The sequence below is a fragment of the Triturus cristatus genome, chromosome 2_1, assembly GCF_964204655.1.
Source record: "Triturus cristatus chromosome 2_1, aTriCri1.1, whole genome shotgun sequence".
Lineage (NCBI taxonomy): Eukaryota > Metazoa > Chordata > Amphibia > Caudata > Salamandridae > Triturus > Triturus cristatus.
The window spans coordinates 996,529,891-996,557,344 of record NC_140581.1 but is presented as its reverse complement, the minus strand read 5'-3'; the positions used below and the strand labels follow the sequence as shown (position 1 = coordinate 996,557,344).

At 47.0% G+C, this 27,454-nt stretch overlaps 1 protein-coding gene across 2 annotated transcripts in view; it reads left to right on the top strand.

Moving 5' to 3' along the window:
* The window catches only part of DENND4C (DENN domain containing 4C), a 1,124,311-nt gene that overhangs the window by 749,878 nt on the left and 346,979 nt on the right, over positions 1-27,454 (top strand). For both annotated transcript variants that reach the window (XM_085634595.1, XM_085634603.1), the window contains 2 exons: positions 1,148-1,273; positions 7,164-7,301. In XM_085634595.1, coding sequence (XP_085490721.1) covers positions 1,148-1,273; positions 7,164-7,301 — 264 coding nt within the window. The remainder of the gene's footprint in view (positions 1-1,147; positions 1,274-7,163; positions 7,302-27,454) is intronic.

The following is a 27,454-nucleotide window of genomic DNA, read 5'->3' as shown; positions in this document are numbered from 1 at the left end:
TTTCTTAAATAGAAAGGGTGCAGTGGCTTGACAGATTTCCATCGTAAGCATGAACTCTCTTGTAGTGTCAGCCGAAATCATTAGTTTATAAATTCAGAGCTCTAAACTTGTAACTTGAAATAACTTATGCTTTTAGCAAATCAAATTCTCGCTCTATTATTTATGATTTTCTTACTGTTGGCAATTATAGCTTTTGCTGCTTTACTGCAAAGTAGATAGTCTGTGGTATATTAATGGCTTACAATATGACAAGACTTTAACCTCCCTCGATATATCCACTTATCAGAACCAAGGTATAGTCTGTGGCTTATCAGTATATGTACCTATAGTGAAGATTTGCAAAGCAGCTGCTTGTGCTACTCTGCACAATGCCTCTGAGCACCTTTCTCCTGTGAAGATGCATCCTTCACCTAGGAAGCTATCCATATCCAGGATGCTTTAAGTCAGGTGTGGTATATGCTTTCCCCCTCCAGTGATCTTAGCCCATTCAATCTGGCCTCCAACCAGTTCATAAGGTAAGAGCTGGAGTGGCAGAAAAGGAAAACATAACCATCATGGTAAATAAGGTGCTCTTCAATTTGGCTCTCCATCTTTTTCAATTCTTGTCAACCATTCCCTCATTACTTGTATACCTTGCTACACTCTTGCATGATAGGAAAAACATTTGGATATTGGGCTGTGGTGGTTGGTGACTCACAGTAAAGCATTCAGGCTGGATCTTTGAGGAAATATTTAAAATGAAAGCTATCTTTTGGAGAAGCTGTTTTTTGGGTCCTGCCTAAGTGCAGCTATTCCCAACCAGTTGTAAAGGGCAGAGCCAAACATATGTACAGAAATCACCTTGATGGTACGTTTTCCATTTCCTTAATTCAGTTAATAAGGGATCTGCAGGTGCTGTTTGATTACCCAGCTATCGTAGGCAACAAGTGAATACAGAAGGCCGAAAAAATAAGGGGATTTTTAAGAGATCGTCCTGCAAAATATTAAAATCCATGAAAGGTTTTGTTGTATTTTAGCAAGCGTCATGAAATGCTTTGCTTTATTATTTCATCATCACAGTACTTCAGGCAAGCTTGCTTTGGATTTTGAAGGATTTCAGAAATGAAGAGCACTTCTTGATAAAAGAATTTTATTTTTCATTCTGCAGGTGCCCAGTCAGATCAAGGCTATGGCTCCAAGGATGAACTTGTGAAGGATGATGCAGACTGCGCTAATGCTACTGGATCGCTTATCGAAATAGATTCTGTTATTAAAGCAAAGGACCAAGCAGGAGGTAGTTATTCAATATCAATTTTTTTCAGTGGAAGTATGGTCTGTGTCTCACCCTTGTTACACTCTGCCTGATTTCTATGTTGCTTTGAGACCTTATTTCCGTGCTATGGAAAACTACATGGATAGATCAGGTTGGTTGTATAAAGAATATGGTCCATTTTGCACCACATCTGTTTAAATCATGTAAGACAAGACTAAAAAAAGGAGCTAAATAGCTAAATATCGAAGTCCAATGCTTGTAGTAACCACTTAAACACTACTGCCCCTATCCCACCCCATACATTTCCAACATGATTACTTTTTTATTGAGTATAGTGCAACATATTTTAATAGCAGTTCAAAGCCCTCCTCCGTAATTGTGTGTGTATGTTTGTATCGTGCGTGGCTGTAGATGCACATGCTCTGTATACTTCTGCCATCTAGTGTTGCACTCGGACATTATAACTTGTTTTACTTTGACAGAGCCGTGAGTCACTTGATATTCACCAGTTGCTCTTCCACCACCATGGCCAGATTCACCACCACCTCCACTTCTTCCAGAATGTCCTGAGGAGTCAGTCTATTCCGTTTCTGACCCAGGTGACCTGTATGGGAAGGGAAGACTCTTATGACCAGCTTACTGGGGAGAGGATAAAGATTTCCCTGGGACAACAACCTTGAGCTTACAGATGACCCTGATGTAGAGCCTCACCCAGCCAAGCCATCCCGGCCAGATGATACCACTGCATATCATGTGTCATTCAGGGAGCAAATTGTCATCATTAAGTTGACATCCATGTCCTACAGGGCAAGGATGACTTTCTGGTTGAGACCTTCCACAAATCCAAACATGCTGCCTAGTTCTTACCCAAGTTAAAGGGCAGTAGTTAAGTAGGACTAGTGCTTAGAATTTCACAACAACCCACTCGATATTCCACGACACAGACATCCTCAGCCTAGATCACTTCACTCTCTTCTACAAGATGAAGTTCAGATGCTCCACCAAAAGAGTGTGATAGCCCTTGTTCTCACACCAGCAGGGCAAAAGCTTCTACTCTTTGTACTTGCTCATTCCAAAGAAGGTCTGACCCCTGTCCATCTTATACCTCAGGCCTCTGAATCTGTACAGTCTGACAAAGCACGTTCATAGGATGACTCTGCATAAAGTCATCATGCCAAGGAGATTTCATAACTGCTTATTTAAGCCTAAAGGACACCTATTTTCCCATCTCCATCAAACCCACCCATCACCAGTTCCTTCGGTGTGTGTTGAGTGTAAAATACTACCAGCTCACAGTACTACCTTTTGGAGCTGTCACAGCTCCAGGGGTCTTCAACAAGTGTCTTGTCGTGGTGACCACTCATCTACACAGAGCAGGCATTAGAGCCTTTCTGTACCTTGAGGGCTGATCAAGAGGAGCAGCAGCAGACAACTTTGCGCACACTGAGATGGCTATACCCCTGCTCCTTAGCCAGTGGTTCCCCCGAAAGACAAAAAGAAAAATCCAATTTCCCACCTCAATAGATCCTACCCCTTCCTGAGCACCACGCTAAACGCTGTTAAGGGGAAGGCATACACCAGTTTGAAGAAGGTGATGGCATTTTGGCAACTGCTGCCTCCTTTTCTGTCAATCATCTGCTCACTGTTGGAACTGTGATAAAGCTCTTCAGTATGATGGTGTTGTGCATAGCTGTTGTGCTGCATACTAGATTACACATGCCCCTGCTCCTACAGTGCTTCACAAAGCAGTGATCACCAGTGGAGAGTCACTGGGAATATCTAGTGTTGATAAAGAACATCACTCCGTGCTCTCTTCAGTGGTTAAAGAACAAAAACCTGTTGCTCAACAAAGTCTTTCTTAGACCCTTTCTGCAGGAGACCATTACTGCCAGAGTGCACATCTGAGGAAATGACTGTGCAAGGCTCATGGGCCCCTCACAACAAGGGTAAACTTACCTAGAACCGATGGCTATCTGCCTAGTCTTCAAAGCCTTCTAAGGTTTGTCCACACTCAGTTGGTCCTCCTAAAGTCAGACAATATTACAGCCATGTATTACATACAGGAATAGGGGGCACCCACTGTCCCCAGCTGTCTGCACTAGCACAAGAGATTGAATGCTGGGCAGACCACAACAAATCCATATTCGAGTCGACACCTACTGCAGACGAACAATGATTCTGCGAAGAATGATGCATCAACAAGTCCTCTACATGTACTTCCAGTAGTTGGATAGCCCAGCTGTCTACCTCTTAGCCATCTCTTTAAAAATGCAGAATGCCCAGTCTTCGCCTTGAGGTACCCACTTCAATAGTCCATGGGCAATGCACTATGGAAGAGCTGGTCTGGGATATTTGCCTATGCTTTTCTGCATCTCCCACTCATCCCTTAAATGATGAGAAAAATGAGGCAGGTGTCCATGACTCTCCTTATGGTGGTCGCAACTTAGGCCTGACAACCCTGATACTCAGTGGTCCTGGAGTAGTCCATCAGCCCACACAAGAAAGAACAGATTAAGCAGGACCTTTTTGCACAACAGGGCTGCCAAATGAGGCACCCTAATCGCACACAATTTAAGCTAGCAATCTGGCACACAAGGTCTTGGAGTTTGGGTACTTACAGCTCGCTGATGATTGTATGCACCTATTGATTTAGGCACGTAGGCCCACTACACAAACGTTATGAAGCCAAATGGAAGAGATCTTGGCACTACTGCATCTCCATGCATCTAGACTCTTTCAAAGTCAAGGTCATCTGTTACTTATTACACCTTCAGAAGGCTGGTCTTGCAAATACTTCTATGCACCCATTGTGACGGCATACATGCAAAACAGCGAACTCCCTGCTAGAACACCCCACAGCCCTGGTGTGGAACCTTAATGTAGTTCTCACAAGGCTTATGAGTCTGCCTTTCAAGCTCCTCGATTTGTGCAGTTTATAGTTTCCATCAGCGTGTTACAAGACACCATTCAGTAACCATTCACTCAGGTACACAAGGACATTCAGGTGCGACCACTCCAAAGTTCTGCACAAGGTAGTCTCACCTTTTAACACTAAAACTATTGAGCTGTCTGTATTATTCCCTCAACCTGATTCAGCAGCAGAAAAAACGTTATCCACGTCAAGCAAGCATCCAAACCTGCTACGCCAAGGTTGAACATGTCCTCACTGCAACTTCTAGGGCACACTCTACACCTATGAAACTGCCATGGCTTTCCTAGTAACATACCACTAGCAGACCTCTAGCTGGTCAACACCACACACACTGTATTTCAATGAACGCTTACAGCCAGGTGTGATCCATGGTTGCACCTTTGGCCCATGTTGGTGTCACTCAGAATTGGAACCACTCCTGCTTTGGCAGACTGTCCCTTTCACAAAAGGCAGTACAAAGGGCAATGCAGAGGAGAGAGTGCTTTAAAGGAGCGGACATGAACACAAATTTCAAAGGACAGACACTAATTGACATATGAGTTTGGGTTTGAACTGTAACGTTGGTAGCATGTTGAACATCACCATTTCATTATGTGAGGGAAGATAACCAAGACTTCTCTGTTGCTGGAACCAGGACTGGGTACCAGGGTCTGCCATTCTCCCATCTCTGAGTGGCCATTACACAGGAGCCAAGAACACATGCCCTATTCTTGGAGCACCAGTAGTCTGCCTGCCAAGACAAATGGCTTCTGGGAGGAGGAGGAGGAGAGCGCTCAGAAGCCTGCCTGCCAAGAACAGAGGGTCCTCTGAGGAGGAGAAAGCCTGGAAGGAGCAAAGCCCAGTGGGGATCCTGGCAAGTGGATCATGGTGTGCAGAGTGTGAGGCGCCTGGTTGAGTCGGGACTCGTGTTGTGAGACTAAGGCCAGCCCAGATCTGCCACCCATGCTTTTCATCCCTAGACAGCATTTGTGTTCAACACTCCCTGTCCACTGATGTTGTGTGCTTCAAGCCTCGCTCCTGTGTTCCACTATATTTGTGGTCTGCAAACTCGCGGGTGCAAAGGCTTCTTTCAGACAGTGACTGCCCATTAAGACCGCTTGCCTCATAGCCTTCGATTTAGGAGTTTACATGGGTCCTGATATCCATGCACTGTGTTTGAGAATTTTCATCGCTCACCATCTTCCCTCATGGGTGAATCCTTATTTCTTTATTATTATTTAAGACTATTCTGCCTGGCACTCGTTATTGTGTTCCCCTCCTTGGGACTGTAGGTACTGCCTCAGTGAGAATCCTTATGTTTTATACCACAAGGTGATTGTTCATTCCTTATGCGCAGTCATTCATTGAATGCTTGTGTTCAAACTTCCTTCGAGGTTCAGTAGGTATCCTCATTACCCCTAATTTACGGCACTTTGTTAGTGTGTTTCCTACCTCATATATACTCTTTCATATTCTTATATTTTCCAAGTCCTCCAAGCCATCTCTGTCCTGATGAGGCCCATGTACCTTTTGTAGGGTTGAAACGTCATTGATACTGTTAGCAAACAAACCTATTGTTAAACCATAATAACTTGAGGTTAGGCAACTGAGTGCCTGGTCTGACAGGACCTCTCTGCATGGTTGTTTGCATGCTAATATACCTATGATGTTCTTACAACCTGTTTCACTTTGTTTGGTTGGGGTTCACGTGGGGGTCACTTCGTACGCATTTTGTTTTAAACGTTATATGCATAAGGCGAAGGATGCAATTTATGTGGTGAATAAATTTGCATCATTGTACTAGAAACCTGATAACCATATTTTGTTATGGAACTGTTGTACGATGACTACAGTCGCCTTTGTTGTGTATCCACCAATCGTTTATGGAATGAGTTCTGTGAGGACCATTTTTGTTGTTTGTGCATGTATTCCCAGGTTCGCATGGACATTGGGGCTGCTCTTGTCTCTTTGTAACAGAGAGTAAGACTGAGCGTGACACTTCTCCAACTTTTTTCCTCAGGCACAGTGTGGAATCTTTCTGGATTACTAACTTTGTATACTATTATTTTTTGGGACTCACCTGTGCAGAGAAATCCACGGGTCCTCAAAATTCGACTCTTTTTACCCACAATCAAGTACTTTTTTTGCTTCCGGATTACCTTAAGAACATGTCTGCTTATGCTTCCTCTTATTCATGTGTAGCTAAAAGGTTCCCAATGGTCATCAAAACACGTTTTCACTAGCTATCAATGTAATCCTCTGGAAGAAATAGAGATGAGGTGTCTTGTGAAATGAAGACTTCATTTTCTTTAGGAGTTGGCCTAGATATGATACTTCATTATGGACTAGTGCTCTTTCCTGTATTTGCTAATATATTACATTCTGGTGCTGAAGTTATTGTTAGAGCTGTGAGAGTTACGAAGCAGTCAGTAGTCCGTGTCTGGGGTTGGTGTGTGGAACATTAATTACTCTTAGATTTGTTACGATTTTCCACAATGGTCAAGAGAACTAGTTGAGATTCTAACTAAGCAGAGAATACTGTTTGTAAGGTGGTATTTAAATTAGTTGGAAATGGGTGTCTGTCATTCTCAGCACTGACATTCTGTTTCGTTTACAGGAAGCAAATATATATAGGGCCCCTCATATTTTTGGATGCTTGTTTCACTATTCAAAAAATATTTTTTCTCTTGCTCTAGTGGCTTTGGATTCTATGGATGTCTGTTCTTTGATTCCCTTGCAGGTTTCATGCAGGAGTCTGGGTTATACAAACTGGGCTGCAGTGGTGTCTTAGTGGTCTAAAAAGAAAAGATCGATGTAGCTAATTAAATTGAAAATCATCATTGATCTGAAAATACCCAGCTGCAGCATTGTTAATTGTAATTAGAATCATTTGATCTGCCAAAACATGTTGAAAGACAATAATGCTTAATAATGTGTTTCGTTTTAGTTATTGTGGAGGGCTGCCTTTATTTGATAACATGTAATTTGTGTTTTTTGTAGATGTCTCTGCTGAGCAATCTTTGCACATGCCGTTCAGTCCAGCTGCTCAGAATTCCTGTGAATCTCCAGCTTGTGGTAGCAGCATTGTAAAAGTCCCATCTGTCATCTTTGATAGAGCAAACAGAAAGAGCAGTGGAGGTATGTTCTATGTGAGCAATAATTCATGATGCAGAATATGAATGTAGCAAAGAATCATGCACGGCATAGTTCACAGAGAGTTAGGAATCATGGTACCACACATGGTGCCTTCAAAACCAGTGATTAATAGCAAAACAAATTGTGGCATAACTTGGTTTGTATTAGCGCATAAGTAACATGGTAAAAAGTAATTTGTATTTAAACAATGCATAACATAGTATTTAATAGGGGAAAACAATTCTGAACATCTTGGTAAGCAAATTTCATTATAATGTGATCCTCAGTAGATTTACAGTATACTAATCAGTGACAAAAGATCGGTGCATTTTTATATTTATATTTAATGGTTAAAATCTATTTATTAGATTGAAAGAGTTTAACAAATTCACCCATTTACGTCCAGTGGTTGGGTGGGACTCGAGTAACTCATGTGATTTTTTTAAAAATTTTATTTGGTATTTCTAAAGCGCACGATTGTCCGAGGGCGTCTTGGCCCTATGTCCGATGCATAATGAGGAGTTGTGCTTACATGTATTGTCTTAGCAGGTAAAAAGCCATGTTTTTACGGCTTTCCTGAAATGCAGGAGGGAGGGGCTGCATTTTATCATGATGGGGAGTAGGTTCCAGTCCTTGACACTACGTAGCAAGAAACTTCTCCCTCCCCACCTCATCTGCTTGAATTTAGGAACTTGCAGAGTTTTTGAGTGGGCTGACCTCAAACTTCTAGCCGGCATATACCAATTCAGATGAGTTCTCAGGAAATGTGGTCCCATCCCATGCAAGGCTTTGTAAGCCAGACACAATGATTTAAACCTGATCCTCTCCCCCATAGAAAGCCAGTGGAGGCTACTCAGTCTGTGGCCTACTGGTTCTGATCTAGTTATTTTGAGCACCAGCCTTGCGGCGGCATTCTGCAAACGCTGGAGTTTTGCTACGTGTTGGACTTGCAATCCTGAATATAAGGCATTTCTGTAATCTAATCTGGCCAAGGCCAATGCCGTCACCAGTGTTTTGCATGAATCTTGAGGAATATATGGACATACTCTTCTAATCATTTTCAATATATACCAAATGGTTGACGCAAAGTTATTTATCTGGTCATTAAAAGTCAGTTTGTTATCAAGAATGACTCCCAGATTTTTGACCTTGTTGACTGGTTTTAGGCAATCGCTCAGACTATCCGGCCACCATGTGGGCGACCAAAAATCTGCCTTAGCTCCCAGTAATATAACCTCAGTTTTATCCCCACTTATCTTCAAGCAGTTTCACTGCATCAAATGACCAACCTGTGCCATACATTCATTGAAGCGCGTTGCTGTTTCCTCAACATTCCCTGTGTCATCGGCGTATGACACTGGTATAAACCCGTGCTGCCTTATGATCTCTGCCAGGGGAGCGACATAAACATATAAAAGTGTAGGACTCAGGGAAGATCCCTGAGGTACTCCACAAGGTGATTTAAAGGAGTCCGATGTACATTCTCCTACTTTTACTGAGAAGGACCTGTCTCTTAAGAAGGAAGCCATCAGCATGAGTGCAGAATCATGGAGCCCTAGTTCTGCTAAATGTACGAGTAATATCTCATGGTTCACGGTATCGAAGAGTGGCCTTCCCTCCAGCATCTAGTATCATCCGGAGTCCCTCAGTTGCCAGAACTAATACAGTTTCTGTTCTGTGCTCCTCCCAGAATCCATATTGTGAGTGGTCCAGAAAGTCATTTGCAGCAATATGTTCTGATAGTTGATTATTCTTGGTCTCGTTATTTTCATTAGTATAATACTTGCTTTTTTCCCTAATAATCAATTCTTTGTAGTCTGCCAATGTTTGTACGTAAACCCTTTTCTGACCTTGGTCATAGATGGTTCTCCATTTCCTTTTGGCCCTTCTGCATGTTTGTTTTTGTGCCCTTAGTGAGTCCGTGAACCAAGGCTCTGACGGATTTTTGTAGGGCCTGCAATATTAACCGCTGATTTAATCCAGGCACAGAGTCTATCCATAGTTACATTACTATTCGATATTGGTTCAGGTTTACTCTTTGCTAGTATGTCTTGTAACAGCAGGGCGTCAATGTTAGCCCAGTCCTGGTATGTGACCAGCTTATGTTCCTTCCTATGAGTTGGCTGCCCCTGATCTATGTTTACAGTGAACAGAATGGCTTTGTGGTTAGACCACGGAACTGGCAGTATTGTTTCAACTTTAAGGTTGGGATTGGATGTAAAGATCCCGTCCAACGTATGACCAGCTGCGTGTGTATCTTGTTTAACTAGTTGAATTAGGGCAAAGCTAGTCATCGCATCGACCAGTGAGGCAGTGTTGTTGTTTTCGAGTTTTTCTAAATGATAGTTGAAATCCCAGAGGATTGTCCCGTCCAAACTAGATTCTAAAATTGGACTGAGAGTATCTAACAAGGGAGTTTGCGCCCTGGGTGGTCTATAAAGCAAGAGACCTCTTAGCGTTTTATTGTTGTTGAGTGCCACCTGAAAGGATAATAATTCAGTCATGGGAACTTCCTACTGCTGACCCTCTTCCTTGCAGTTTTTCTCTAAAAATGATTGCCAGCCCTCCACCCCTCTTCCAATTTCTGTCTGCTCTAATGATCGCATATCCCACTGGGAGCGCTATTGAGATATCTACTTCTGAGGCTCCATCTGCCCAGGTCTCAGTTATAAATGCTACGTCTATTTTGTGTTACTCAATCAGTTCAGCCATTTCAGTATTATGCTTCACTAGTGATCGTGTGTTGAGTAACATTGTCTTTAAAATGTTAGTAAACTTCTTAACAGGTGTGTTACAATCCGATTTAAGCATCCTGATTTTTGTTGAATATGAGAGCATCAGCTTACAATGCTCGCTCTACTTAATTTCCTTCTGGGGTCTAGACGTGGACACTTTGTGTGAACCATATATTTGTAAAGCTCCTTATGTGAATACGATTTACCTGGTATATCGCAGGAATAAAGTGCTGGGTTTGTGGCCCCAGGCCCGGAACAGGCGCAGACAGGCTTGCCTTTGGCGCGCCAGCGGCGCGCCCGCTGCTCGCGTCCGTTCTGGCATTGGTTTAAGTAAGGTGTGCAGCGGGAAGAGCTAGCCTGCTGACCACCTGGAAGTCGCAATGTTCCCCGGATGTGTGTCACAGCGTGACGGCCCAGATTCACCCTCCGTTCAATCGGCACTTGCCGTGACGGACCGGGGTGCGGGCAGGATTCACTAACAAAGTGCAGGTGCAGCAATTAGAGAAAAAATACTGCCTTAGTTTAAACACTCAGTATAACACAGTAAAAGAGATCGTAGGTTAAGACAGTTCCACAATGCCAAGCCCAGCGGCAATCTCACTGCATCGGACCTTGCTGGCGGGTGAGGGCAGGAATGGGGAAAGGGACAGGGCAAACCATAACCCATGTTAAACAGGGAGTGTCCATATCACCTGCACAAGGGGTCAATGGGGTGAAACTGAAGCGGTCTTTGGCGCTATTCCAATCGGTTATGTCTGATTTAGATAATTTAGGTATCCATCAACCTGGGATTCGAGTGCAGTGGTATTCGCTTCAAATCTCAGTACTTGCAGATAAGCGCCACAAGTAAGTTTTTAAATTCATGTGACAGGGTTGTTTTGCAGGACCCCCACGTCTTGTCTTGCTTGTTTTCCTGTGCAGAAACTATTATTCCATTCCTGCGAGATCCCATAGCTTGTAAAGCCAATCTAGATGGTCAGCAACTATCAGTATCACAGCAGGCTGTGATGACCTGCCTGGTTCCACTGAGGACGAGTGCGATCTCCTTACCACAGGGAGTAGGCTTGTTAGCTCAGGAAGCCAAAAAGGATGTTGCAGGGGAAACTAGGTAGGTCTGTATTATTGATTTCATTGATATTCTTTAGCACTGAACCCCAATATCTTTTAAGTTTGTAGCATCGCCATAAAAGATGGGCCAGCTTCCCATTGTTTCCACAAATTTTCCAGCAGGCCTCCAGTTTCTGAGGTCTTCCACTTTGCTATTTGTGCGAGGTTTAGTACCAACATTGGGCGGTGTTTTAGCATTGCTTCTTTACCTGCCACACTAAAGACTAAGATGTGGGTTCTGTAGAAGATATCTGCCCATTCCTTACTTGAGAGAATGCAATATAGTTCTGTCTTCCGTCCTTGTTGGGCCATTCATGATCTCTCTTGGAGACCAGACATTCCATTTCTGTTTTAGGGTTTAAAGGACACCCGACATCCACTTACTTGTAAGGCCCTCAAGGTCATTCTGTTATAAATCTTCTGATGACCATTATTAATTTCAGTTTCTTCTGTATGGTATGAAGTGTTCCTGAGATTAAGGAATTGACGCAGACTTGGGTAAGCTAGAACTGATTGCCAGATCTGTTTTTTTTATTTTTTTTATTTCTGAGAAGCAATGTGTCAGCTAAGTTGGTTGACACATCGAGGATTGGTAGAGGTTTAGCTGTTGTCTAGTAAAGCATATGGTCCAGCAAAGTTGGCTAAGGTTGCATAGTTTATGTCAGAACCTCTTCAGAGGGCAACAAGGTATGCAGGGACTACTGAGCCCAACTGGGGTGGTTTAAGCCTTTTATTCCTGATGTCCCGGGGCCCACCTTACTATGGATTCTGAGTAACCGGGTCAAGTACCCCTTCTGCACTTGAGTCACAGAATAGCATGGTCCGAGCAGGTCATGGCTTTCTTTTTTTTTTTTTTTTTTAAACCGTTTATTACAAAATTCAAAAAATGTACAAAGATGGGCCTACAACCTTCAGGCCGGCCGCTAGCAAGCAAGAGGAGTATGTGATACAAACAATAGCGCGCATGCCGCGGCAAAGGGAAATGCACAGGAGTTAGAAGCGGTGGTAGCCACACCCTCCGGATCCCACATAACGGTTTCATTTTAATATAAATAACAACAAAAAACAAATCCACAAGGCAACCCACAATCGGAAACAGCAGCATGTGCTCCCCTAGATGGGGGACCCTACCAATCCATAGGAGTATCAAGGGGGGGAAAAGGTCAGGACGGGGACTAGGGGGACTCAGTGCCCGGCACCGGGGAGATAAACTGGCTAAGGGGACGGGGCCGGTGACGGATCGGGCAATAACGGCGGGGTACAGATTCCCCCGCGGTAGGCGTTCCAGGGGCCCCATACTTTCACCCATGTCCCAGGCTTACCTCTCGCAACATACACTACCTTTTCCCGAAACATGCACCAATCCATGTTATCCTTCCATGCCGAGACAGTCGGCAACCTCTGGGAACCCCACAGTTGAGCGATGTCGCGTTTGGCCACCATATATCCCAGAGTCACCCACCACGTCTGCCGCACCGAGTAGTCGGTTGGCTCCCACACATTCAGAAGGCATCTCCTCGCTTCGGACAGCAGCGACACACGCGTAACCACCCGCAGGACCTCATGCACACCACGCCAGAATCGCTCCACCTCCGGGCATTCCCACAAAATATGGAGAAAGGTCCCCAAAGAACCACACCCACGCTTACACAACCCGTCCACAGCATAGCCCATACGCAGTAGCCTTGGCCCCGTAACATAGACCCTATGGAGTATCTTGAGCTGGACGAAACGAAGGCGGGCCGGTATGGCCACCTCTTTCGGGGAGGCCACCGCAGATACCCAGTCCTCGTCATCCAGCTCCAATCCATCGGCAACCCATGCCTCACGAAGGTTAGTCAGCAGTCCCGAGCGGTCATTGATAAGTTTTTTGTAGATTAATGAAATTGTGCTGTCCGGTACATGTCCATCTAGTACTCTATCCTCCAGAGGGGAATACTCCGGGATGGAGGCAACGTCCGGGAATACGGAGCATAGCGCATGACGGATCTGCATATACCGAAAGTACTCCCTGTCCTGCAACTGGAATTCTGACTGCAGCATCTCGAACGTTTTGAATCCCCCCCTCGTCCAGAGATCACCCACCCTGCTGATGCCTATCATGTCCCACTTCTCAAAGCCCTTCGAGGTCCACAAGGAGCCCAACTGCTCAGACGCGTATAGTGGCGACGCCCGGGTCAAACGATCTTTCCACCCCATCGCCACGTTAGCCGCGTGCCACACTCGTACCATGACACGCGTGGGGCCCGTCAGACGTGCGTCAAGCGAGCTGGAGTAAAGCGCTCGGTTATAATCGCCACCCGGCAGTAACATCTTATCCATTTCAAAGGCCGGGTTTAGAGCGGGCCCGTACAGGCCGTGATTAATCGCAGCCAGCTGGGAGGCCCAATAATACCGTTTGATATCCGGGAGGGCAATCCCCCCCGTCATACCACGGGAGCGTCAGCTTCGCCAGGGCGATACGCGGTCTACCTTCCCAGAACAGTCGGCGCTGCAAACTCTCCACCTCGCGAAAGTAGCGCGCCGGAACGACGTCCATTGTGTTCTGCAGAGCATACAGGAAACGCGGCAGCGACATCATCTTAAACAATGCCGAGCGGCGAGAGCGGCAAGCGCCTCCAACGCGCGACATCCTCCTTCAGGCGCTGGAGGGGGGGAAGCAAGTTCTGACTATATCGGGCCTCCACGTCCAGGGTAATGAAGACACCCAGGTACCTATATCCCCGCGGGGCGATCTGGATAGGACAGCCCCGCGGAAGGATAGGATCCTCCCCAGAGAGAACATAGACGCACGACTTAGCCCAGTTGATGACAAGGCCGGAGTTAAGGCCAAATGAATGCAATACGTCGACCAGTACGATCAGTGATTTACGTGGGGAAGCCAGGTACAGGAGAATATCATCAGCGTATAGAGATACGCGGTCCTCATACTCGGGGGACCAGCGGAGACCACGAATAGAAGGTTCCCACCGCAGCCACTCCGCCAGGGTCTCCAGGGCAAGCGCGAAGAGGAGCGGTGATAATTGGCAGCCCTGTCGCGTGCCCCTGCCCAGCTCAAACGGAGCCGACACTCTACCGTTCACAACCACCTGCGCCAGCGGGCCAGAGTACAACAATTTTACCCAACCGATGAATCCTGGGCCAAACCCAAACTTCGCGAGCGTCGCCCAAATATATGGCCATTCAAGTGTGTCAAACGCCATAGTGGCGTCCAAGGACGCCAAAATGGCCGTCTCCCGTATGAACGGGACACGTGCGAGCACCCCATGCAAACGCCGCAGGTTAAGCGCTGTGTTGCGATGAGGGATAAAGCCGGACTGATCCTGGTGAATCAAGTCACACACTACGCCGACCAGCCGATTGGCCAACACCTTGGCGAGAATTTTGGGCTCCGCATTCAATAGCGAAATAGGCCGATAGGATGTGACCCGGTCCCGTGGCCTCCCCTCCTTATGGATAACCACGATAGTAGCTAGACGCTGGTCTAGTGGGAGGGAACCCGCCGAGTGGGCCGAGAGGAACATAGCACGGAGATGCGGCGCCAGCGTATCCGGTCGCAGTTTATACAACTCGATGGGAAGACCATTAGGACCCATGGCCTTGCCGGAAGCGACCGAGCGTATGGCGAGGGCAATTTCTTCGGAAGTTGGAGCGGCGTCCAACGACACTCTGTCCTCCTCCGAAAGGGAAGGCAGCGCGATATCCCTGAGCAGGGCATGGGAATCTTCTTCAGAGCGGGAGGACACCGGGGAATACACCCCACGGAAATAGTCTGCAAAGCAGGAGACCATTTCTTCTGGTTCAGTGACACACACACCATTCTGTTTCTCAATCAACGGGACAACTCTACTCGCTCTCTCCTTTTTGTCCAGCCACGCAATCAATTTACCAGCCTTATCACCCACATCATACAGTCTCCCCTGTTGCTCTCTACTGAGGCCCCTGGCCGCCTCCGTGACGAGGGCCTTATAGGCCGCTTGCTTGAGTCGGAGAACATGTAATTTGTCATCCGTCACCCCACATTCTAGATCACCCTCCAACTCGGTTATCTCAGCTTCAACACGGGTCACCTCCTCCCGCTCGCGCCTCCGGGAATGGGAAATAAGGGACAAGGCCTCTCCCCGGAGTACCGTCTTGAACGCCTCCCACAGTGAGACCGCCGATGACACAGACCCCACATTCTCGTCAAAGTAGCGCTTAAGGGATTTAACCAGCTCTGCGCGAATGGTGGGGTCACGCAGGTACCAGGGATTAATCGGGACCACCCTACCCTCTCCCCTCGGAAGAATATCAAAGTGCAACAAGAGCGGGGAGTGGTCCGAAATACCCCGTGCCAAATGGCGCACCTCCCCTATCCTCCCCACATGCGCCGCCGGAACCAGGACATAATCTAGCCGTGAGAGACTACCATGAGCCCCTGAATGGAAGGTGTACTGCAACTGCGTGGGATGTTTCAAACGCCAACAATCCACCAGCCCCAAGGTATCCAAGAGGCCAGACAACCACGCCTGGGCACGGGGGAGATCCCTAGGGGGGTAACGATCCACAGTTCCGGAAACCACAGCATTAAAATCCCCCCCCACCACTAGAATCCCCTCCGGAAGGCCAAGGAGGAAGCGCACCAGATCCGCAAAGGTGGTCGTCTGCAGCCCCGGCGGGACATAGACAGACAAGAAAACGACCACTCTGCCCTCCATTCTACCCACCAAAACCGTGTAACGTCCCCTGTCATCATGGAGCACCTCATCAATCTCCAACGGGAGCGAGTTCTTAACCATAATGCCCACACCCCTTGAACCAGACGTGAAGCCCGAATGGGCCACAAGGTGGTAGCCCCGTCGATTCATAGCACAAAAGGAGTTGCCAATGAGGTGTGTCTCCTGCAGAAAAACTATATCGGGCGAAATTCGCTTCAAGAACTGCAGGACCACACCTCGTTTTATCCTGTCCCCCAATCCATTGACATTCCAGGACAACAGACTCAGTCCCCTACCCCCCATCATAAACAGAAGCCATCACTCGTCCCCCAGAGAGCACTTTAGAAATAACACAACGATACTTTTGCCTTGTGGTGTAAACGAACCACACCCCACCCCAACCCACCCGCCCCAACAAAACTTCCCCCCTCCCTGCACCCCTGCATGAGCCCAGACAGCCCCCCCAACTTGCAGTGTGCCTGTCGCCCCTATATAATGAAACTAGCTAGACCCCCTAGAGGAGGAAAGAGTACCCCTTCTAGACCCCACACAACCTCCAAGGGAGGGGAAAGAACAAAGACAGAAGCTTGGTCGAAAGTGGCATCATAGACGTCCAGAGTGAGGCCCAACATCAACCCCTCAGTCCCGATCCAGTGGGCCGTCTCCTCCCGCCGCCCCCGCCCCACCATCTCGATCACTACCCCCAGACAGAGTGTCCAGCCAGTCCCCAGCCGCTTCGGGACGATCAAAAAAGTGCGTGCGACCATCCACCTCTACCCGCAGCTTGGCCGGGAAGAGCATGGCGTATTTTAAGTTCATGTCCCGGAGCCGGCGCTTGACGCCCAGGAAACTCAGTCTCTGCTTCTGGACCGCTTGGGTAAAATCAGGATAAAAGTTCACCTCCATATTTTCCAGCTTAATCGGCCCTCGCAGTCTGGAGGCTTGCAGGATCGCGTCCCTGTCCCGAAAGTTAAAAATCCGGGCAATGAGAGGCCGCGGAGGGGCTCCGACCTTCGGCCTTCCCCCGGGAACTCTGTGGGCCCTCTCCACGGCAAAGAATTTACTCAGTCCCCGAGGCTGGAGATGGGTAGCGATCAGGTCCTCTACAAAAAAATCCGCCGCCGCCTCCTCCCGTCCCTCGGGTACTCCGATGATGCGGATGTTATTCCTCCGGGCCCGACTCTCGGAATCCTCCAGGCGCCGATCCATAAGCGCACTCGCCTGACGAAGTCGGTGCACCTCCGCTTGGAGGGCCGCCACCTCAGTCGTGAGGCCCGACGCGGTTTGGGCCAAAGAATCAACCCGGTCGTTGGTCTTGGAGAGATCAGCCCTCACCAGGCCGACATCCACGAGGACCGCGTCGATCTTATGCGCCAAGGTGTCGAACCGCTGGCTCACCGAGGCCTTCATCTCAGCAATGGCGCCCATGACGTCTTGCAGAGTCAGATCCGTGGGCAAATCCGGGGCATCAGGGGGGCCCTCAAAGGACTTGTGCGGTCCGCCGGGAGATCCCTTCTGGAGGGTATAGCGGTCCATGATGTTGGCCTGATGTACGGCGCCACGCCGGGTCGACTTGGTCTTCGACCGATCTCCATCTTGTTTCGCGGCCATCGCCACGGGTCTCACACCCGCACCAGCTACGCCGTCGAGGGCAAGCAATCAAGGCCACGAGCTCCGGGGGGCCACCCCAGGTCGGCGGGGTGGGTCACAGCCGGCAGGCAGGCCGGGTCTCCCAGCGAGGCCACACCAACACAAAGAGCTCCGCGATCTCACTTGCAGAGATGGCAAGGGGGTGCGAAAGTGAAAGCGAAAGTGCGGGGTACGCGACTCGCCAGGCCCAGCCCGCCGTTGTTGTTCACTTTGCCACTGGGTCACCCCCCAGCGCAAATCCGGGGTCCGGCGAGAAGTAGGCCGCAAACTTCAATCGGTGCTCACTCCGGTACCCGAAGTCCGATTCGAGAACGGGAAACGGGTACCACCTCGGCTCAGGCTCACCGACACAGTCCCCTCAACCGAGGCAGGATAAAGACAGGAGGTTGCGGAGGTCCTCGGGAGCCTCGCACCTACGCGGCCATCTTGGTTGCGCGTTAGGCTCCTCCTCGGTCAAGGCTTTCTTAAGGGGGAGTTGTGGATACAGTATAATTAGGGCTCCCGGTTTTATGGTATTTATTTTTTTAACATTTCCGTCTGTATTTATTAATATTTATTTTTATGTTTTGCGTATAAATGAAGTTGAAAGACTGTACATTTCCATATTTATTAAACTGATAGATGTGCAGTCATACTTTGATGTCAGTTGTGTTTTAGCTATGTAAGCTGTCAAATATTACATAACAATATCTCCACTGGTAAGTATTAGCAGTATGCCATAAATGTATATTGACGTATGCCGTACTTTGTCAATTGATCTTCTCAGCTGCTCTAATAAAAGAAGCATTTTCGCAGTATGGACTTCTTTCTGTGTCATCAACCGTTTGAAAGAGGCATTTGGAGTTTCCTACTGGCTGTTCATACACCATTTCAGTTGTCCTGCCTGAAAGATGCATCTTGAAGGACTTTGTGTCAACACTAATGTTTCTGACATGTATTTTTTAAGTACACTCACAGCAAGTGGACTTTGGTATTTGTAGTCAATGTTGTGTTCTGGTAGTCCTTGAATCAGTTACCAGAGTTAGCACTAACTTATGGAAGGGTTCAGAGTTTAGAGCTTTGGTTCCATCTACACTAGCCTCCTAGTGAAGCTTGCCATCACTATTCTCATTTTTTTTTTTTTTTTTTTTATAAAAATCTTTTTTATTGAAATCAAGGCATGATCAATGATACTTTCACGGTGTGCATACAATGGCAATCCTAACAACAAAAGAACAAACAGCTGACTTAGATCAAGCACTTAATTTCCATGTATCGTCCGTATAGGTATATGAGTGCCACAGCTTCCAGTATCCGCTGTCTAAAGATACTTGTAATCCAACCAGTCCACAAAAGAAGGAAGGTGCACTCTATCACGAGTAATGCAAGAACCAACACCTGTAGTAGAAAAAGTTTCTTCTTTATTCGTAGTCTTGTTTAAAAGACAGGCACACAGCCAACGCGTTTCGTTCCCCTGTGCCTTGGGAACTTCGTCAGGGCTGTAATAATTATAGAAACACCCACATAAATATACACATGTAAAATACATATATAAGATACATATATAAATCACAAACTACAACGTATAAACATCACTAACAATTATATGTAAAATATAAAACGACATTCTTAAAAGACCATGGCAGACTCAGAAATTGTATAGGAGACACAAACAACAAACAACGAATCCCAAAATTAAATCAAAAACGCAAACAAAATGTTTTCCATTTCAATGTGATACATGTCAGTTTGCGCTATATCTGCGCAGCCTGGAAGATATAGCCCTCTCTCGGGAAGATGCCACCGCCGCCATCCGATTGTCGTCATCTAGTCCTGCTACATCGTGGTCCCATTTAAACCTCAGATAAGTCAGGGGATCTGTCATGTTGTTGACCAGTTTTCTGTAAATGAGTGATATGGCCTTCTCGGGTTGATTGCCGTCTAGCACTCTGTCCTCCAGCGGGGAGGAATCAGGGAGTTCACTGCCCACGGGGAGAACCGCCAGTAGGACATGTCTAATTTGGAGATACCTAAAATATTCCGATTGCGCTTGCTCATGCTCCTGCTGTAGCCAAGAGAAAGGGACCACCCCACCTGACTTTCACAAATAGGCCACCTTGGTAATACCGATAAGGTCCCAACGATCAAAACCTCTCGAGCGCATCAACCAGCCCAATTGCTCGCTATGTGGCGTAGCCGGAGTAATTTTCCCCTCCCATCCCAAACTTTTGGTAGCCGCCTTCCACACCTGCATCGCATGTCCCGTTGTGCCAGTCAGTGCGGGTTTCAATGACTGCACTATTCTCATTGTTGAGACTTTTCCCCCCCTCCCTGCCTAGCTTGACCGACTCCTTTTATTAATTGGTAATAGACAAGAAAGAGGATAGTCAAGCCTGAAAGGGAGTAAGAAGTATGTCACATCACTCCTAGAGTATAATCCTGAGGATGAGCGAGTGTCAGCTTGCCACAGAACCTGTCCTACATAGGCACTGTGCGTTTGTACCAAATCTGGAAAACTCCTGATCAGAGTTCCATCTCACAGGACCTCCTTCGTGGTCTTCCATCTTGTTAGCGCTGAACTTTTTAAGAAGAGGTAGGCCAAAGCCCAGCTGAAGCTTCCTCAGAAAGATCGGGCACTTGGCAAAAGACAGAGGTACGCAGGATGGTCACTGCCTACCTGGCCATCACTACGGTCGATATGGGCCAAAAGTGTCACCTCGCTACTGCCAACCTCTCGGGCTGGCCCATGGAGCTGGGAAGTAAAAATACTTGTCCATATACTTCCATGTACTAGACCACCCCGAAACGTATCGGTTCTTTTTCTGCAGTTTGCACCACAGATAGTGTGCTTGCTCCATGTCTACTTGAGTTTGGTGCAAACCTAGCTTAGATCCAATCTACTAACCCCCTGGGAAGGCTCTCGATGCAGGCGTGCAATGCAGCGCTGCTGCAAGAATCAGGTGCATCTCCCCCCTCACAGGACTATCTACCCTTTCTTTTGCTGTCCCTACTTCTGCTTCATGAAGGAAAGGATAGTCCTTCCATGCAGTAAATATGCAGTTAAAACCCTCAGGATTACACCCATAAATAGCACTATTGTAAATGGCTTTACTTCTACCACATGGTACTCTGCAGGTTACTGTCTCATCATTAAACGACACTCATATTGGACATAGCACACAACAGACGTTTTTCTTTGTAGTTAACAGTATTGATTCCTAGGGCTGACCGCAAACTTCCACCTGTTCCAGCAATGTGCCAGCATCATTCAAATAAGCTGTGGTCACAACAAGGAATATATCTGTGCTGGGATAGAGAAATTGGGGATGGCTGAACATTGAGGCGATTGGCCATGAAACTAGCTTTGGCCTTTGTTTCAATGTTCATAACTCAAATCAATATTAGAGGAAGGTTCCATAGAGTTAATTTTTCTGTGTTTTCTATTTTATTTTATGATTAATATCAATCTTTGATATGTTTCTAGACCCCGGCCTGATGGAGTCCTTCATTACTGTAAAACATAATGTGACAAATAAAGGGTGTTTAGACTTACAAAGTTTGCTTGAACTGCATTTGTTCGGGGTGGAGCAGCCACCTCATGAGGTTCTATAAAAGGGGCAATAGGGCACAATATTTTTGACTAATTGGTCTAACACAATATCAGTGCTCCCCGGGTTATCACTCATGTACAAGATGGATTAGGATTTCTTGACTATTTTGTATAATCCCACTTGGGTCTTGGGCCACCTCCACAAATCTACTAAATGTATGCATTACACTTGAGGAGATCCTTGACCAGAGTCTCCAAGAGGCCCTTCCTCTTCCTACAGCACTGCTGATTTTGATATCACCCAGAATCTTTATCATAAGTTATCGTAGATAACGGAGGTAATCTTGCAATCTTCAATGATGGCACCCCATCAAGTAGTTTTATTTGCTGTACCTGGTACTGTATAACTTCATAAGGGCACAGCATGTCTCTTGTACCACATGCATGGGTGAATGTGACCCCTCTTTCAAGGCCGTCACAGACACCAAAAACGTATTATAATATTCACTGGTGATTTGTCTACATAAGAAAGGTCATCTTGGTCAAACAGTATGGACTTCATGGAATGTCCAGGAGGATCTTTAGTAACATACCACTGCCATCTTTCATAGTGGATACGACAGATAAGCTATTAGAAATATGATATATTGAGCTGATAATAGCCAACATGTGATGCTAAAAGCAAATCGTCAATGTGAGAGTAGTGGCTGTGAGTATGTGAACAAAAGATATATTCCCTACCATCTCCAGGCTTTGAAGGAGGCCAGACCTCCTTCAAAGAGATAGTAGACTTCACTGCTCCTTGCACAGCAGTACCTGGGGCTCTGACTCAGCTTTGTCCTGGGTCAGATAGTCAATTCCAGTCCCCCACCTAAAAGATATGGGGATTCCCATCTCACTAATTGCCACACTGGTTTCTGAGAAACTGGAAGAGATACATTTTCCAGGCACATCCCTTCAGTCTGATGGATATGGATGTACAGTTGCAAACAGAAGTGACCTTTCCAAAGGAGGCATATTTGCATATAAAAAATGTTCTGTGTAGTGTTGTGTAAGATTTCACCTAGAGTGGTACTTCTGGGTGAAATTCTGCTACTCTCAATTCAGATCATCTCCGGTCCCGGAATTCTCTGGTTTGAAAACTCGACAATTCTGGCCTCAGAGACCGTCTTTGTTGCTGCAGGGGCGGATGCTGCGGGCAGCAGCACAGCTTGACCCCGTCCAACTCTTCAGCAGCAAAGGCGGGCCAGACTGTAGGGGCTAATTTAGCACCTATTTTAATATTCTATTTATGTTTAGAGGTAAGGAAGTTAAAGTGAATTCATTTTGAATGATACATTAAGCATGTGGAGGTACTATGAAAACCTCTCCCATATTCATATATGACATCTTTTAAATGAATGTAAACACGGAGCCTAAAGGCATAACTCCAAAGTAATGTTTATATTGAGGAAAGGGAGGTCTCCTGTATTTAGTAATAAGAAGCTGAATTGTAATGTGTTGGATTAATAAATATTATGAACAGGATTTTCCATTCTGCAAAGGATACATGGAAAACTACAGATTAAATCATAGATGCTGACATACCAATATACAATCATGTACATTGAAGTGTTTTACTGAGTGCATAGGGAGATTCATTGTGACTCAGCTATCGGGAGACCAGTATGCTTGCCTGGATGTCAAAACAGGCTACACATGTGAAAAAGAGAGTATTTTGTTGAATAGAACCTGAACGCATTTTATGTGAGCATGTGACCTGTATCTGATATAAAGATATGAGAATGTGTGACACAACTAAATCTTTGATGCTGGAAGTCACAAAGCACTGGATCAGCTTTTATGGGGCTAGACAAAGAAATAGCTATAAAATGTACTGGACATGCATGCAAGAAATAAAGGTAGCCAGGGGATTGCAGGGATGTGGAATTCATATAGCCCGACGCCCAGGACATATTGTTCGGGGGCAAGAGCAACACGTTTTCATGTGTATTTTGTCCTTAGGAGAAGTAGGCCCAACCCTCTGCAGCACAAACCCTTTGGCTGCCAGTTTTCAGTACCACATTATGGATCAGGGAAGGGCACTGTCTGCCGTTAAGGTAATATTTATGTCCATATGTTAATGCTGTTCAAACTTGTATTTATGGTTCATTAATTGAAAGCCTTTATTATTAGGGTGAGCGCTCGAAGTAAATGTTGTAAGTTCTGACTGCACTACTGACTGATTCCAGTATAAACATTTGTACACAGATTTTAAAAGTTTAGCAATATGAGGCTATGTATAATGCGCCCAGAAGGCTCTCTGATTTAATGCAAATATTTGCAGAAGCTTGAAAGCAAGATTGATGATTAGTTGCTTTCAAAATAAAATGTTCATTAAAGAAATGAAAGCAGGAAAAGAAAACATTTTGCTAAACTACTGTGAAATTTCAGGCACCATTTCTTTGCAGCATCATTTAGTAACATGTGTTGATGCATGCTAGTATTTCCCAAAAATATTCATAATGGAAAATCAGCGTAACCAGTTTCAATAAGATTATGGGAAACAAAAATAAACAAGCATTGGCAAAGCCAGTAGGTCTGAAATTGGTGCTCAGCTTTTTTGTTTTGTCAATGTGACTTGTTCTGGCATGGTTTTTGTAAAATCTTATTGGAGTGGGAGCTGCCGAGCCCTCACCATTCTAACAAACATTGGCAAAAGCAAAAATTGTTTTTGGTCTCAAAAAGCACACACTGCCACAGTAGTTACTGGCACTGAACAAAATTACTTTGTGTGCCGATATGCTCCTTGTGAAAGAGGAGAGTGCTGTCACTCACAGGGAAGCCAGCCCATACAGAGAAATAATTTTAATAAACAATAAAGGTCATGGTCCATGCCAGACCAAATTATGGGCCTAATTATTAATCAAAGTCTCAAAAGTGCACCCATGGGATATGTCCTTGCATTAAGTGCAGCTATACAGCTTTCGTGAATTCCCAAGAATTTACAGAAGTAGGACAAGAAATAGTACTCCTAGACAATATTTGTGAATGCATTTTAGCACAAGCAAATATGCACGTGTAGATTTGGCCATGCGAAAATCTGAGTGATGGAAAGTTTACTTTCCCTCCAACCACTTTTTTCCGAAACTCTGGAAGAAGGTCTACAACTGGCCATTGTCAGCAGGAAATTACCAATATTTCCCAGTATGAGAAAAGATTAGAGAAGAGTTGTGGAAAACCCTTAAAGCATGCAAGTAAATGGGTTTGCACAGACTCAGAAGGGCATTCTAACCCTGGAACTATTTCTTACGACTACCTTCAGCACCAGTATATAGATCTGCAGAAAAATAGCAACATAAGGGGATTGCAAGTATTCAAACTCTACTATAGTATAAGCCCGGCATAATCAGAGAGGCTATATCAGAGCTCTTATATAATGAGATTGCTGGCAAAATTTGTCGCCGCACTACATGGCACCAAAGGGACAAGTAGATTTTGTTACAGGAAAAGTAGATTTATGAAGCAACCTGCCCCATGGACAAGTAGATATTTTATTAAATTCCACACCCCTGTGATTGAAAGGAATCATCTTATTTGCCTAAAAATGTAATTGGTGGAACATAAAGGAGGATGCACGGTGCAAGACAGAAACCTGAGTTAGTTAAGTTAGAAAAGTATAAAATCATTTGAGGCATTTCTATGGAAGAACTTTTGGAGATTTTGATATAAGCATCCTGGTACTTATAGGTTGCAGGACAGGCGGTAGTTTTCTGAAAAAGGCCTTTGAGTTAAATAAGCTGGCCCGGTTTTTGTCTTGTCACAGGGAGATTACCTCACCTTCCAAAACACAAATTTAACTTGCTTGGTATGTCCAGAAAGTAAGGAGACATGCTCCAAATATAGTGTGGTGTATGTACTGCTCTATATTGCGGATAGAAGTAGCCTCCAGGAGGAAGGATAATGTTAGTAGAGCCAGGCAGGGGGGTTACGAACCCCCAATGTACCCCAATATAGGCCACGGTAGTTACATGACCTTTTACCTACATCTGTCCTACCATTGTTCTACATGCCGGGTCTGATGCCGACCTTTTATCTAGCTAGGTGCTACATGAACGCCGTGTGTTTCCGAAAACTAGCATCATGTATTATGCATGAGGATTCTGAGTATTACAGCAGGAGTACCATCTTCTGCATAATAACTCTGTATAATAGTCACCTCTATCGTTCTCATTGTCCGACACGCCCATAGTACTCTATTTGATAGAGACATTTAGCTGCAGATTCCTTAACTTAGAATATCTCCCCAGGCGTCAGACTGGATCTGGAAAATCTTTTTCCCCAGCAATACCTCTGCACACTGGGAGGCGGTGTCGCCCCGGGTCCGTCCTGACGTCGTCCACGGAAGTGACGTCAATGGAGCCATATAAGCCCCTCCCGGTGTGCTGACATCAGTTTTCTGGCCTGTTTTTGTTATCTTCAGGCCTTCTCGACGCCTTTTTGCGTCAAGGAACAGTGTGTTCGATGCCCTTTGCGGGCTTCAAGCCGTGCCAGTCCTGCCCGCAACAGATGTCGGCGATGGACCCTCACGAAATCTGTATGTGGTGCTTGGGCGAGCACCACGACTCCGTGGAGTGCGATGTTTGCCACCAGAGTGCGATGTTTGCCACCGGCTGTGGCCGAAATCCCTGTGGAAACGCCGCATGAAGCTTCTGTCTGCCCGGATGTCCGGTACGGACCCCTCGCGACACCAGTCTCCTTATCCAGCGGAGACGTACTCGCGCCGCCAGTCCTCCTGTTCAGGGCAGGTCCCGGGACCGTTGCCATCATTCGCCTACCTCAGGAACGCACAAACGGAAGTAGCGGAAGTTGTCGGCTTCGCATCGACATCACGTCGGGGCCCGCGGCTCCCGGTCTTTGCCGGACTCTGGCTCCCAGGAGTCTGACCCCGCCTATCCCCTGTTTCCGGGTGCTGGGGCGCCTTGACCTCAGATGGAAGACTACTGCAGGGCCCTGCAGTTCTTTCTTGCTTTGCCCCCCTCCCTGGCGCGCCTTCGGGCCCCACAGGTCGGGACTCCGCCGGCGGGTTTACCCTTGGCTCCGACCGAGTGCCCTGACTCCGGCTCCGGAGTCGCCGCGACGTCGGGACATGGCCCGAAGGGGCATCCCACGACATCTAGCCTTTCAACAGCGCCGTCGCACAGCCTTCCGAGGCTCCCTACAGCATCGCTGGAGGTGGCTGCGGCGCGGTGCACGACGCCGCTTTGGCACACTCTCTCCCCGCAGGTTTCCAACTTGGGGGATGTTGAGTCGACGCCGGTCCGACTCCGGCTGGTCGAGGCCTTTTCGGAGGTTGTCGAGGCCGGCTCAACTCGGGCAGTCGAGGCCTTTTCGGAGGACGCCGGTTCGACTCGGCTGGTCGAGGCCTTATCGGGGGTCGTCGATGCCGGCACGACTCGGACGGTCGAGGCCTTTTCGGAGGTTGCCGATGCCGGCTCGACGCCAGTACCATCTCCGGCTTTATTGGTGGAGGATGTGGCGCCAGCTGGGCATTGGCCTACTCATCCTTTTGCTGAGCCTCTTAGGTGGCCAGATTAGCTTGCGTCCATCACCTACTGATGACTTACTGTCACTGCCTCGCGGGGCCACGGAGGCTAGTGGGCCGTTTGTCATGGCTGTTTGCAGGGCTGCAGACATTTTGAGGATGCAGCCGCCCTCAGTCTCTAGACCTTCGGAGCCTTTGCTGGATCTTCTCCCCAGGGCGCGGGGGCTATGGAGCCATTGTTGCCATTTGCGGAGTCATTATTTGACATCCTTCTCGGGACGGGGGCGAGGCCCACTTCAGGGGACCCCGTGGGTCGTGCTGTGGCATATTGCCATCGCCCGGCTCCCGATGACCCCGCCTGCTTGAACCTCCATCCTGGGGCTGGAGTGCTTGTGATTCAGGCAGCTCTCTCTACCACTCCTGTTCCGATGCATCCTCCCACTTGGGAGTCTCAGTGGTTGGAGTCATGTGGCTGGGATGTGTTTGCATCCGCCAGCTCGGGACTCCGGTCCCTAAACACGTTGTGTGTGTTTGCTTGGGCTACATTTGCCCTTTGGGACTCTGTCGAGCAGCTCCTCCCCCTCCTTGCCGGAGAGCTCTCGTGCCGATCTGGCCCGCCTGATCCGTGATGGCCATGATTTATTCTTGGAGCTTATATAGCGCGCAGCTACCCCCAACGGGGGTGTCCCGGCGTTTGGACGGCATAAGAGGAAGTAGACTCAGTGGGATTAATCGCTGGAGAAGAGCCACGTCTTGAGGTCTCGGCCGAAGATGGATTCTGAGTTAGTCGGTCGTAGAGCCATGGGTAGGCTATTCCAGATTTTGGCAGCAACTAACGCAAAGGCTCTGCCGCCCATTCTGGTGCGACGAAAGCATGGGGGGTGGGGGGGTGAGGTGTCGCAAGTGGTTGGATC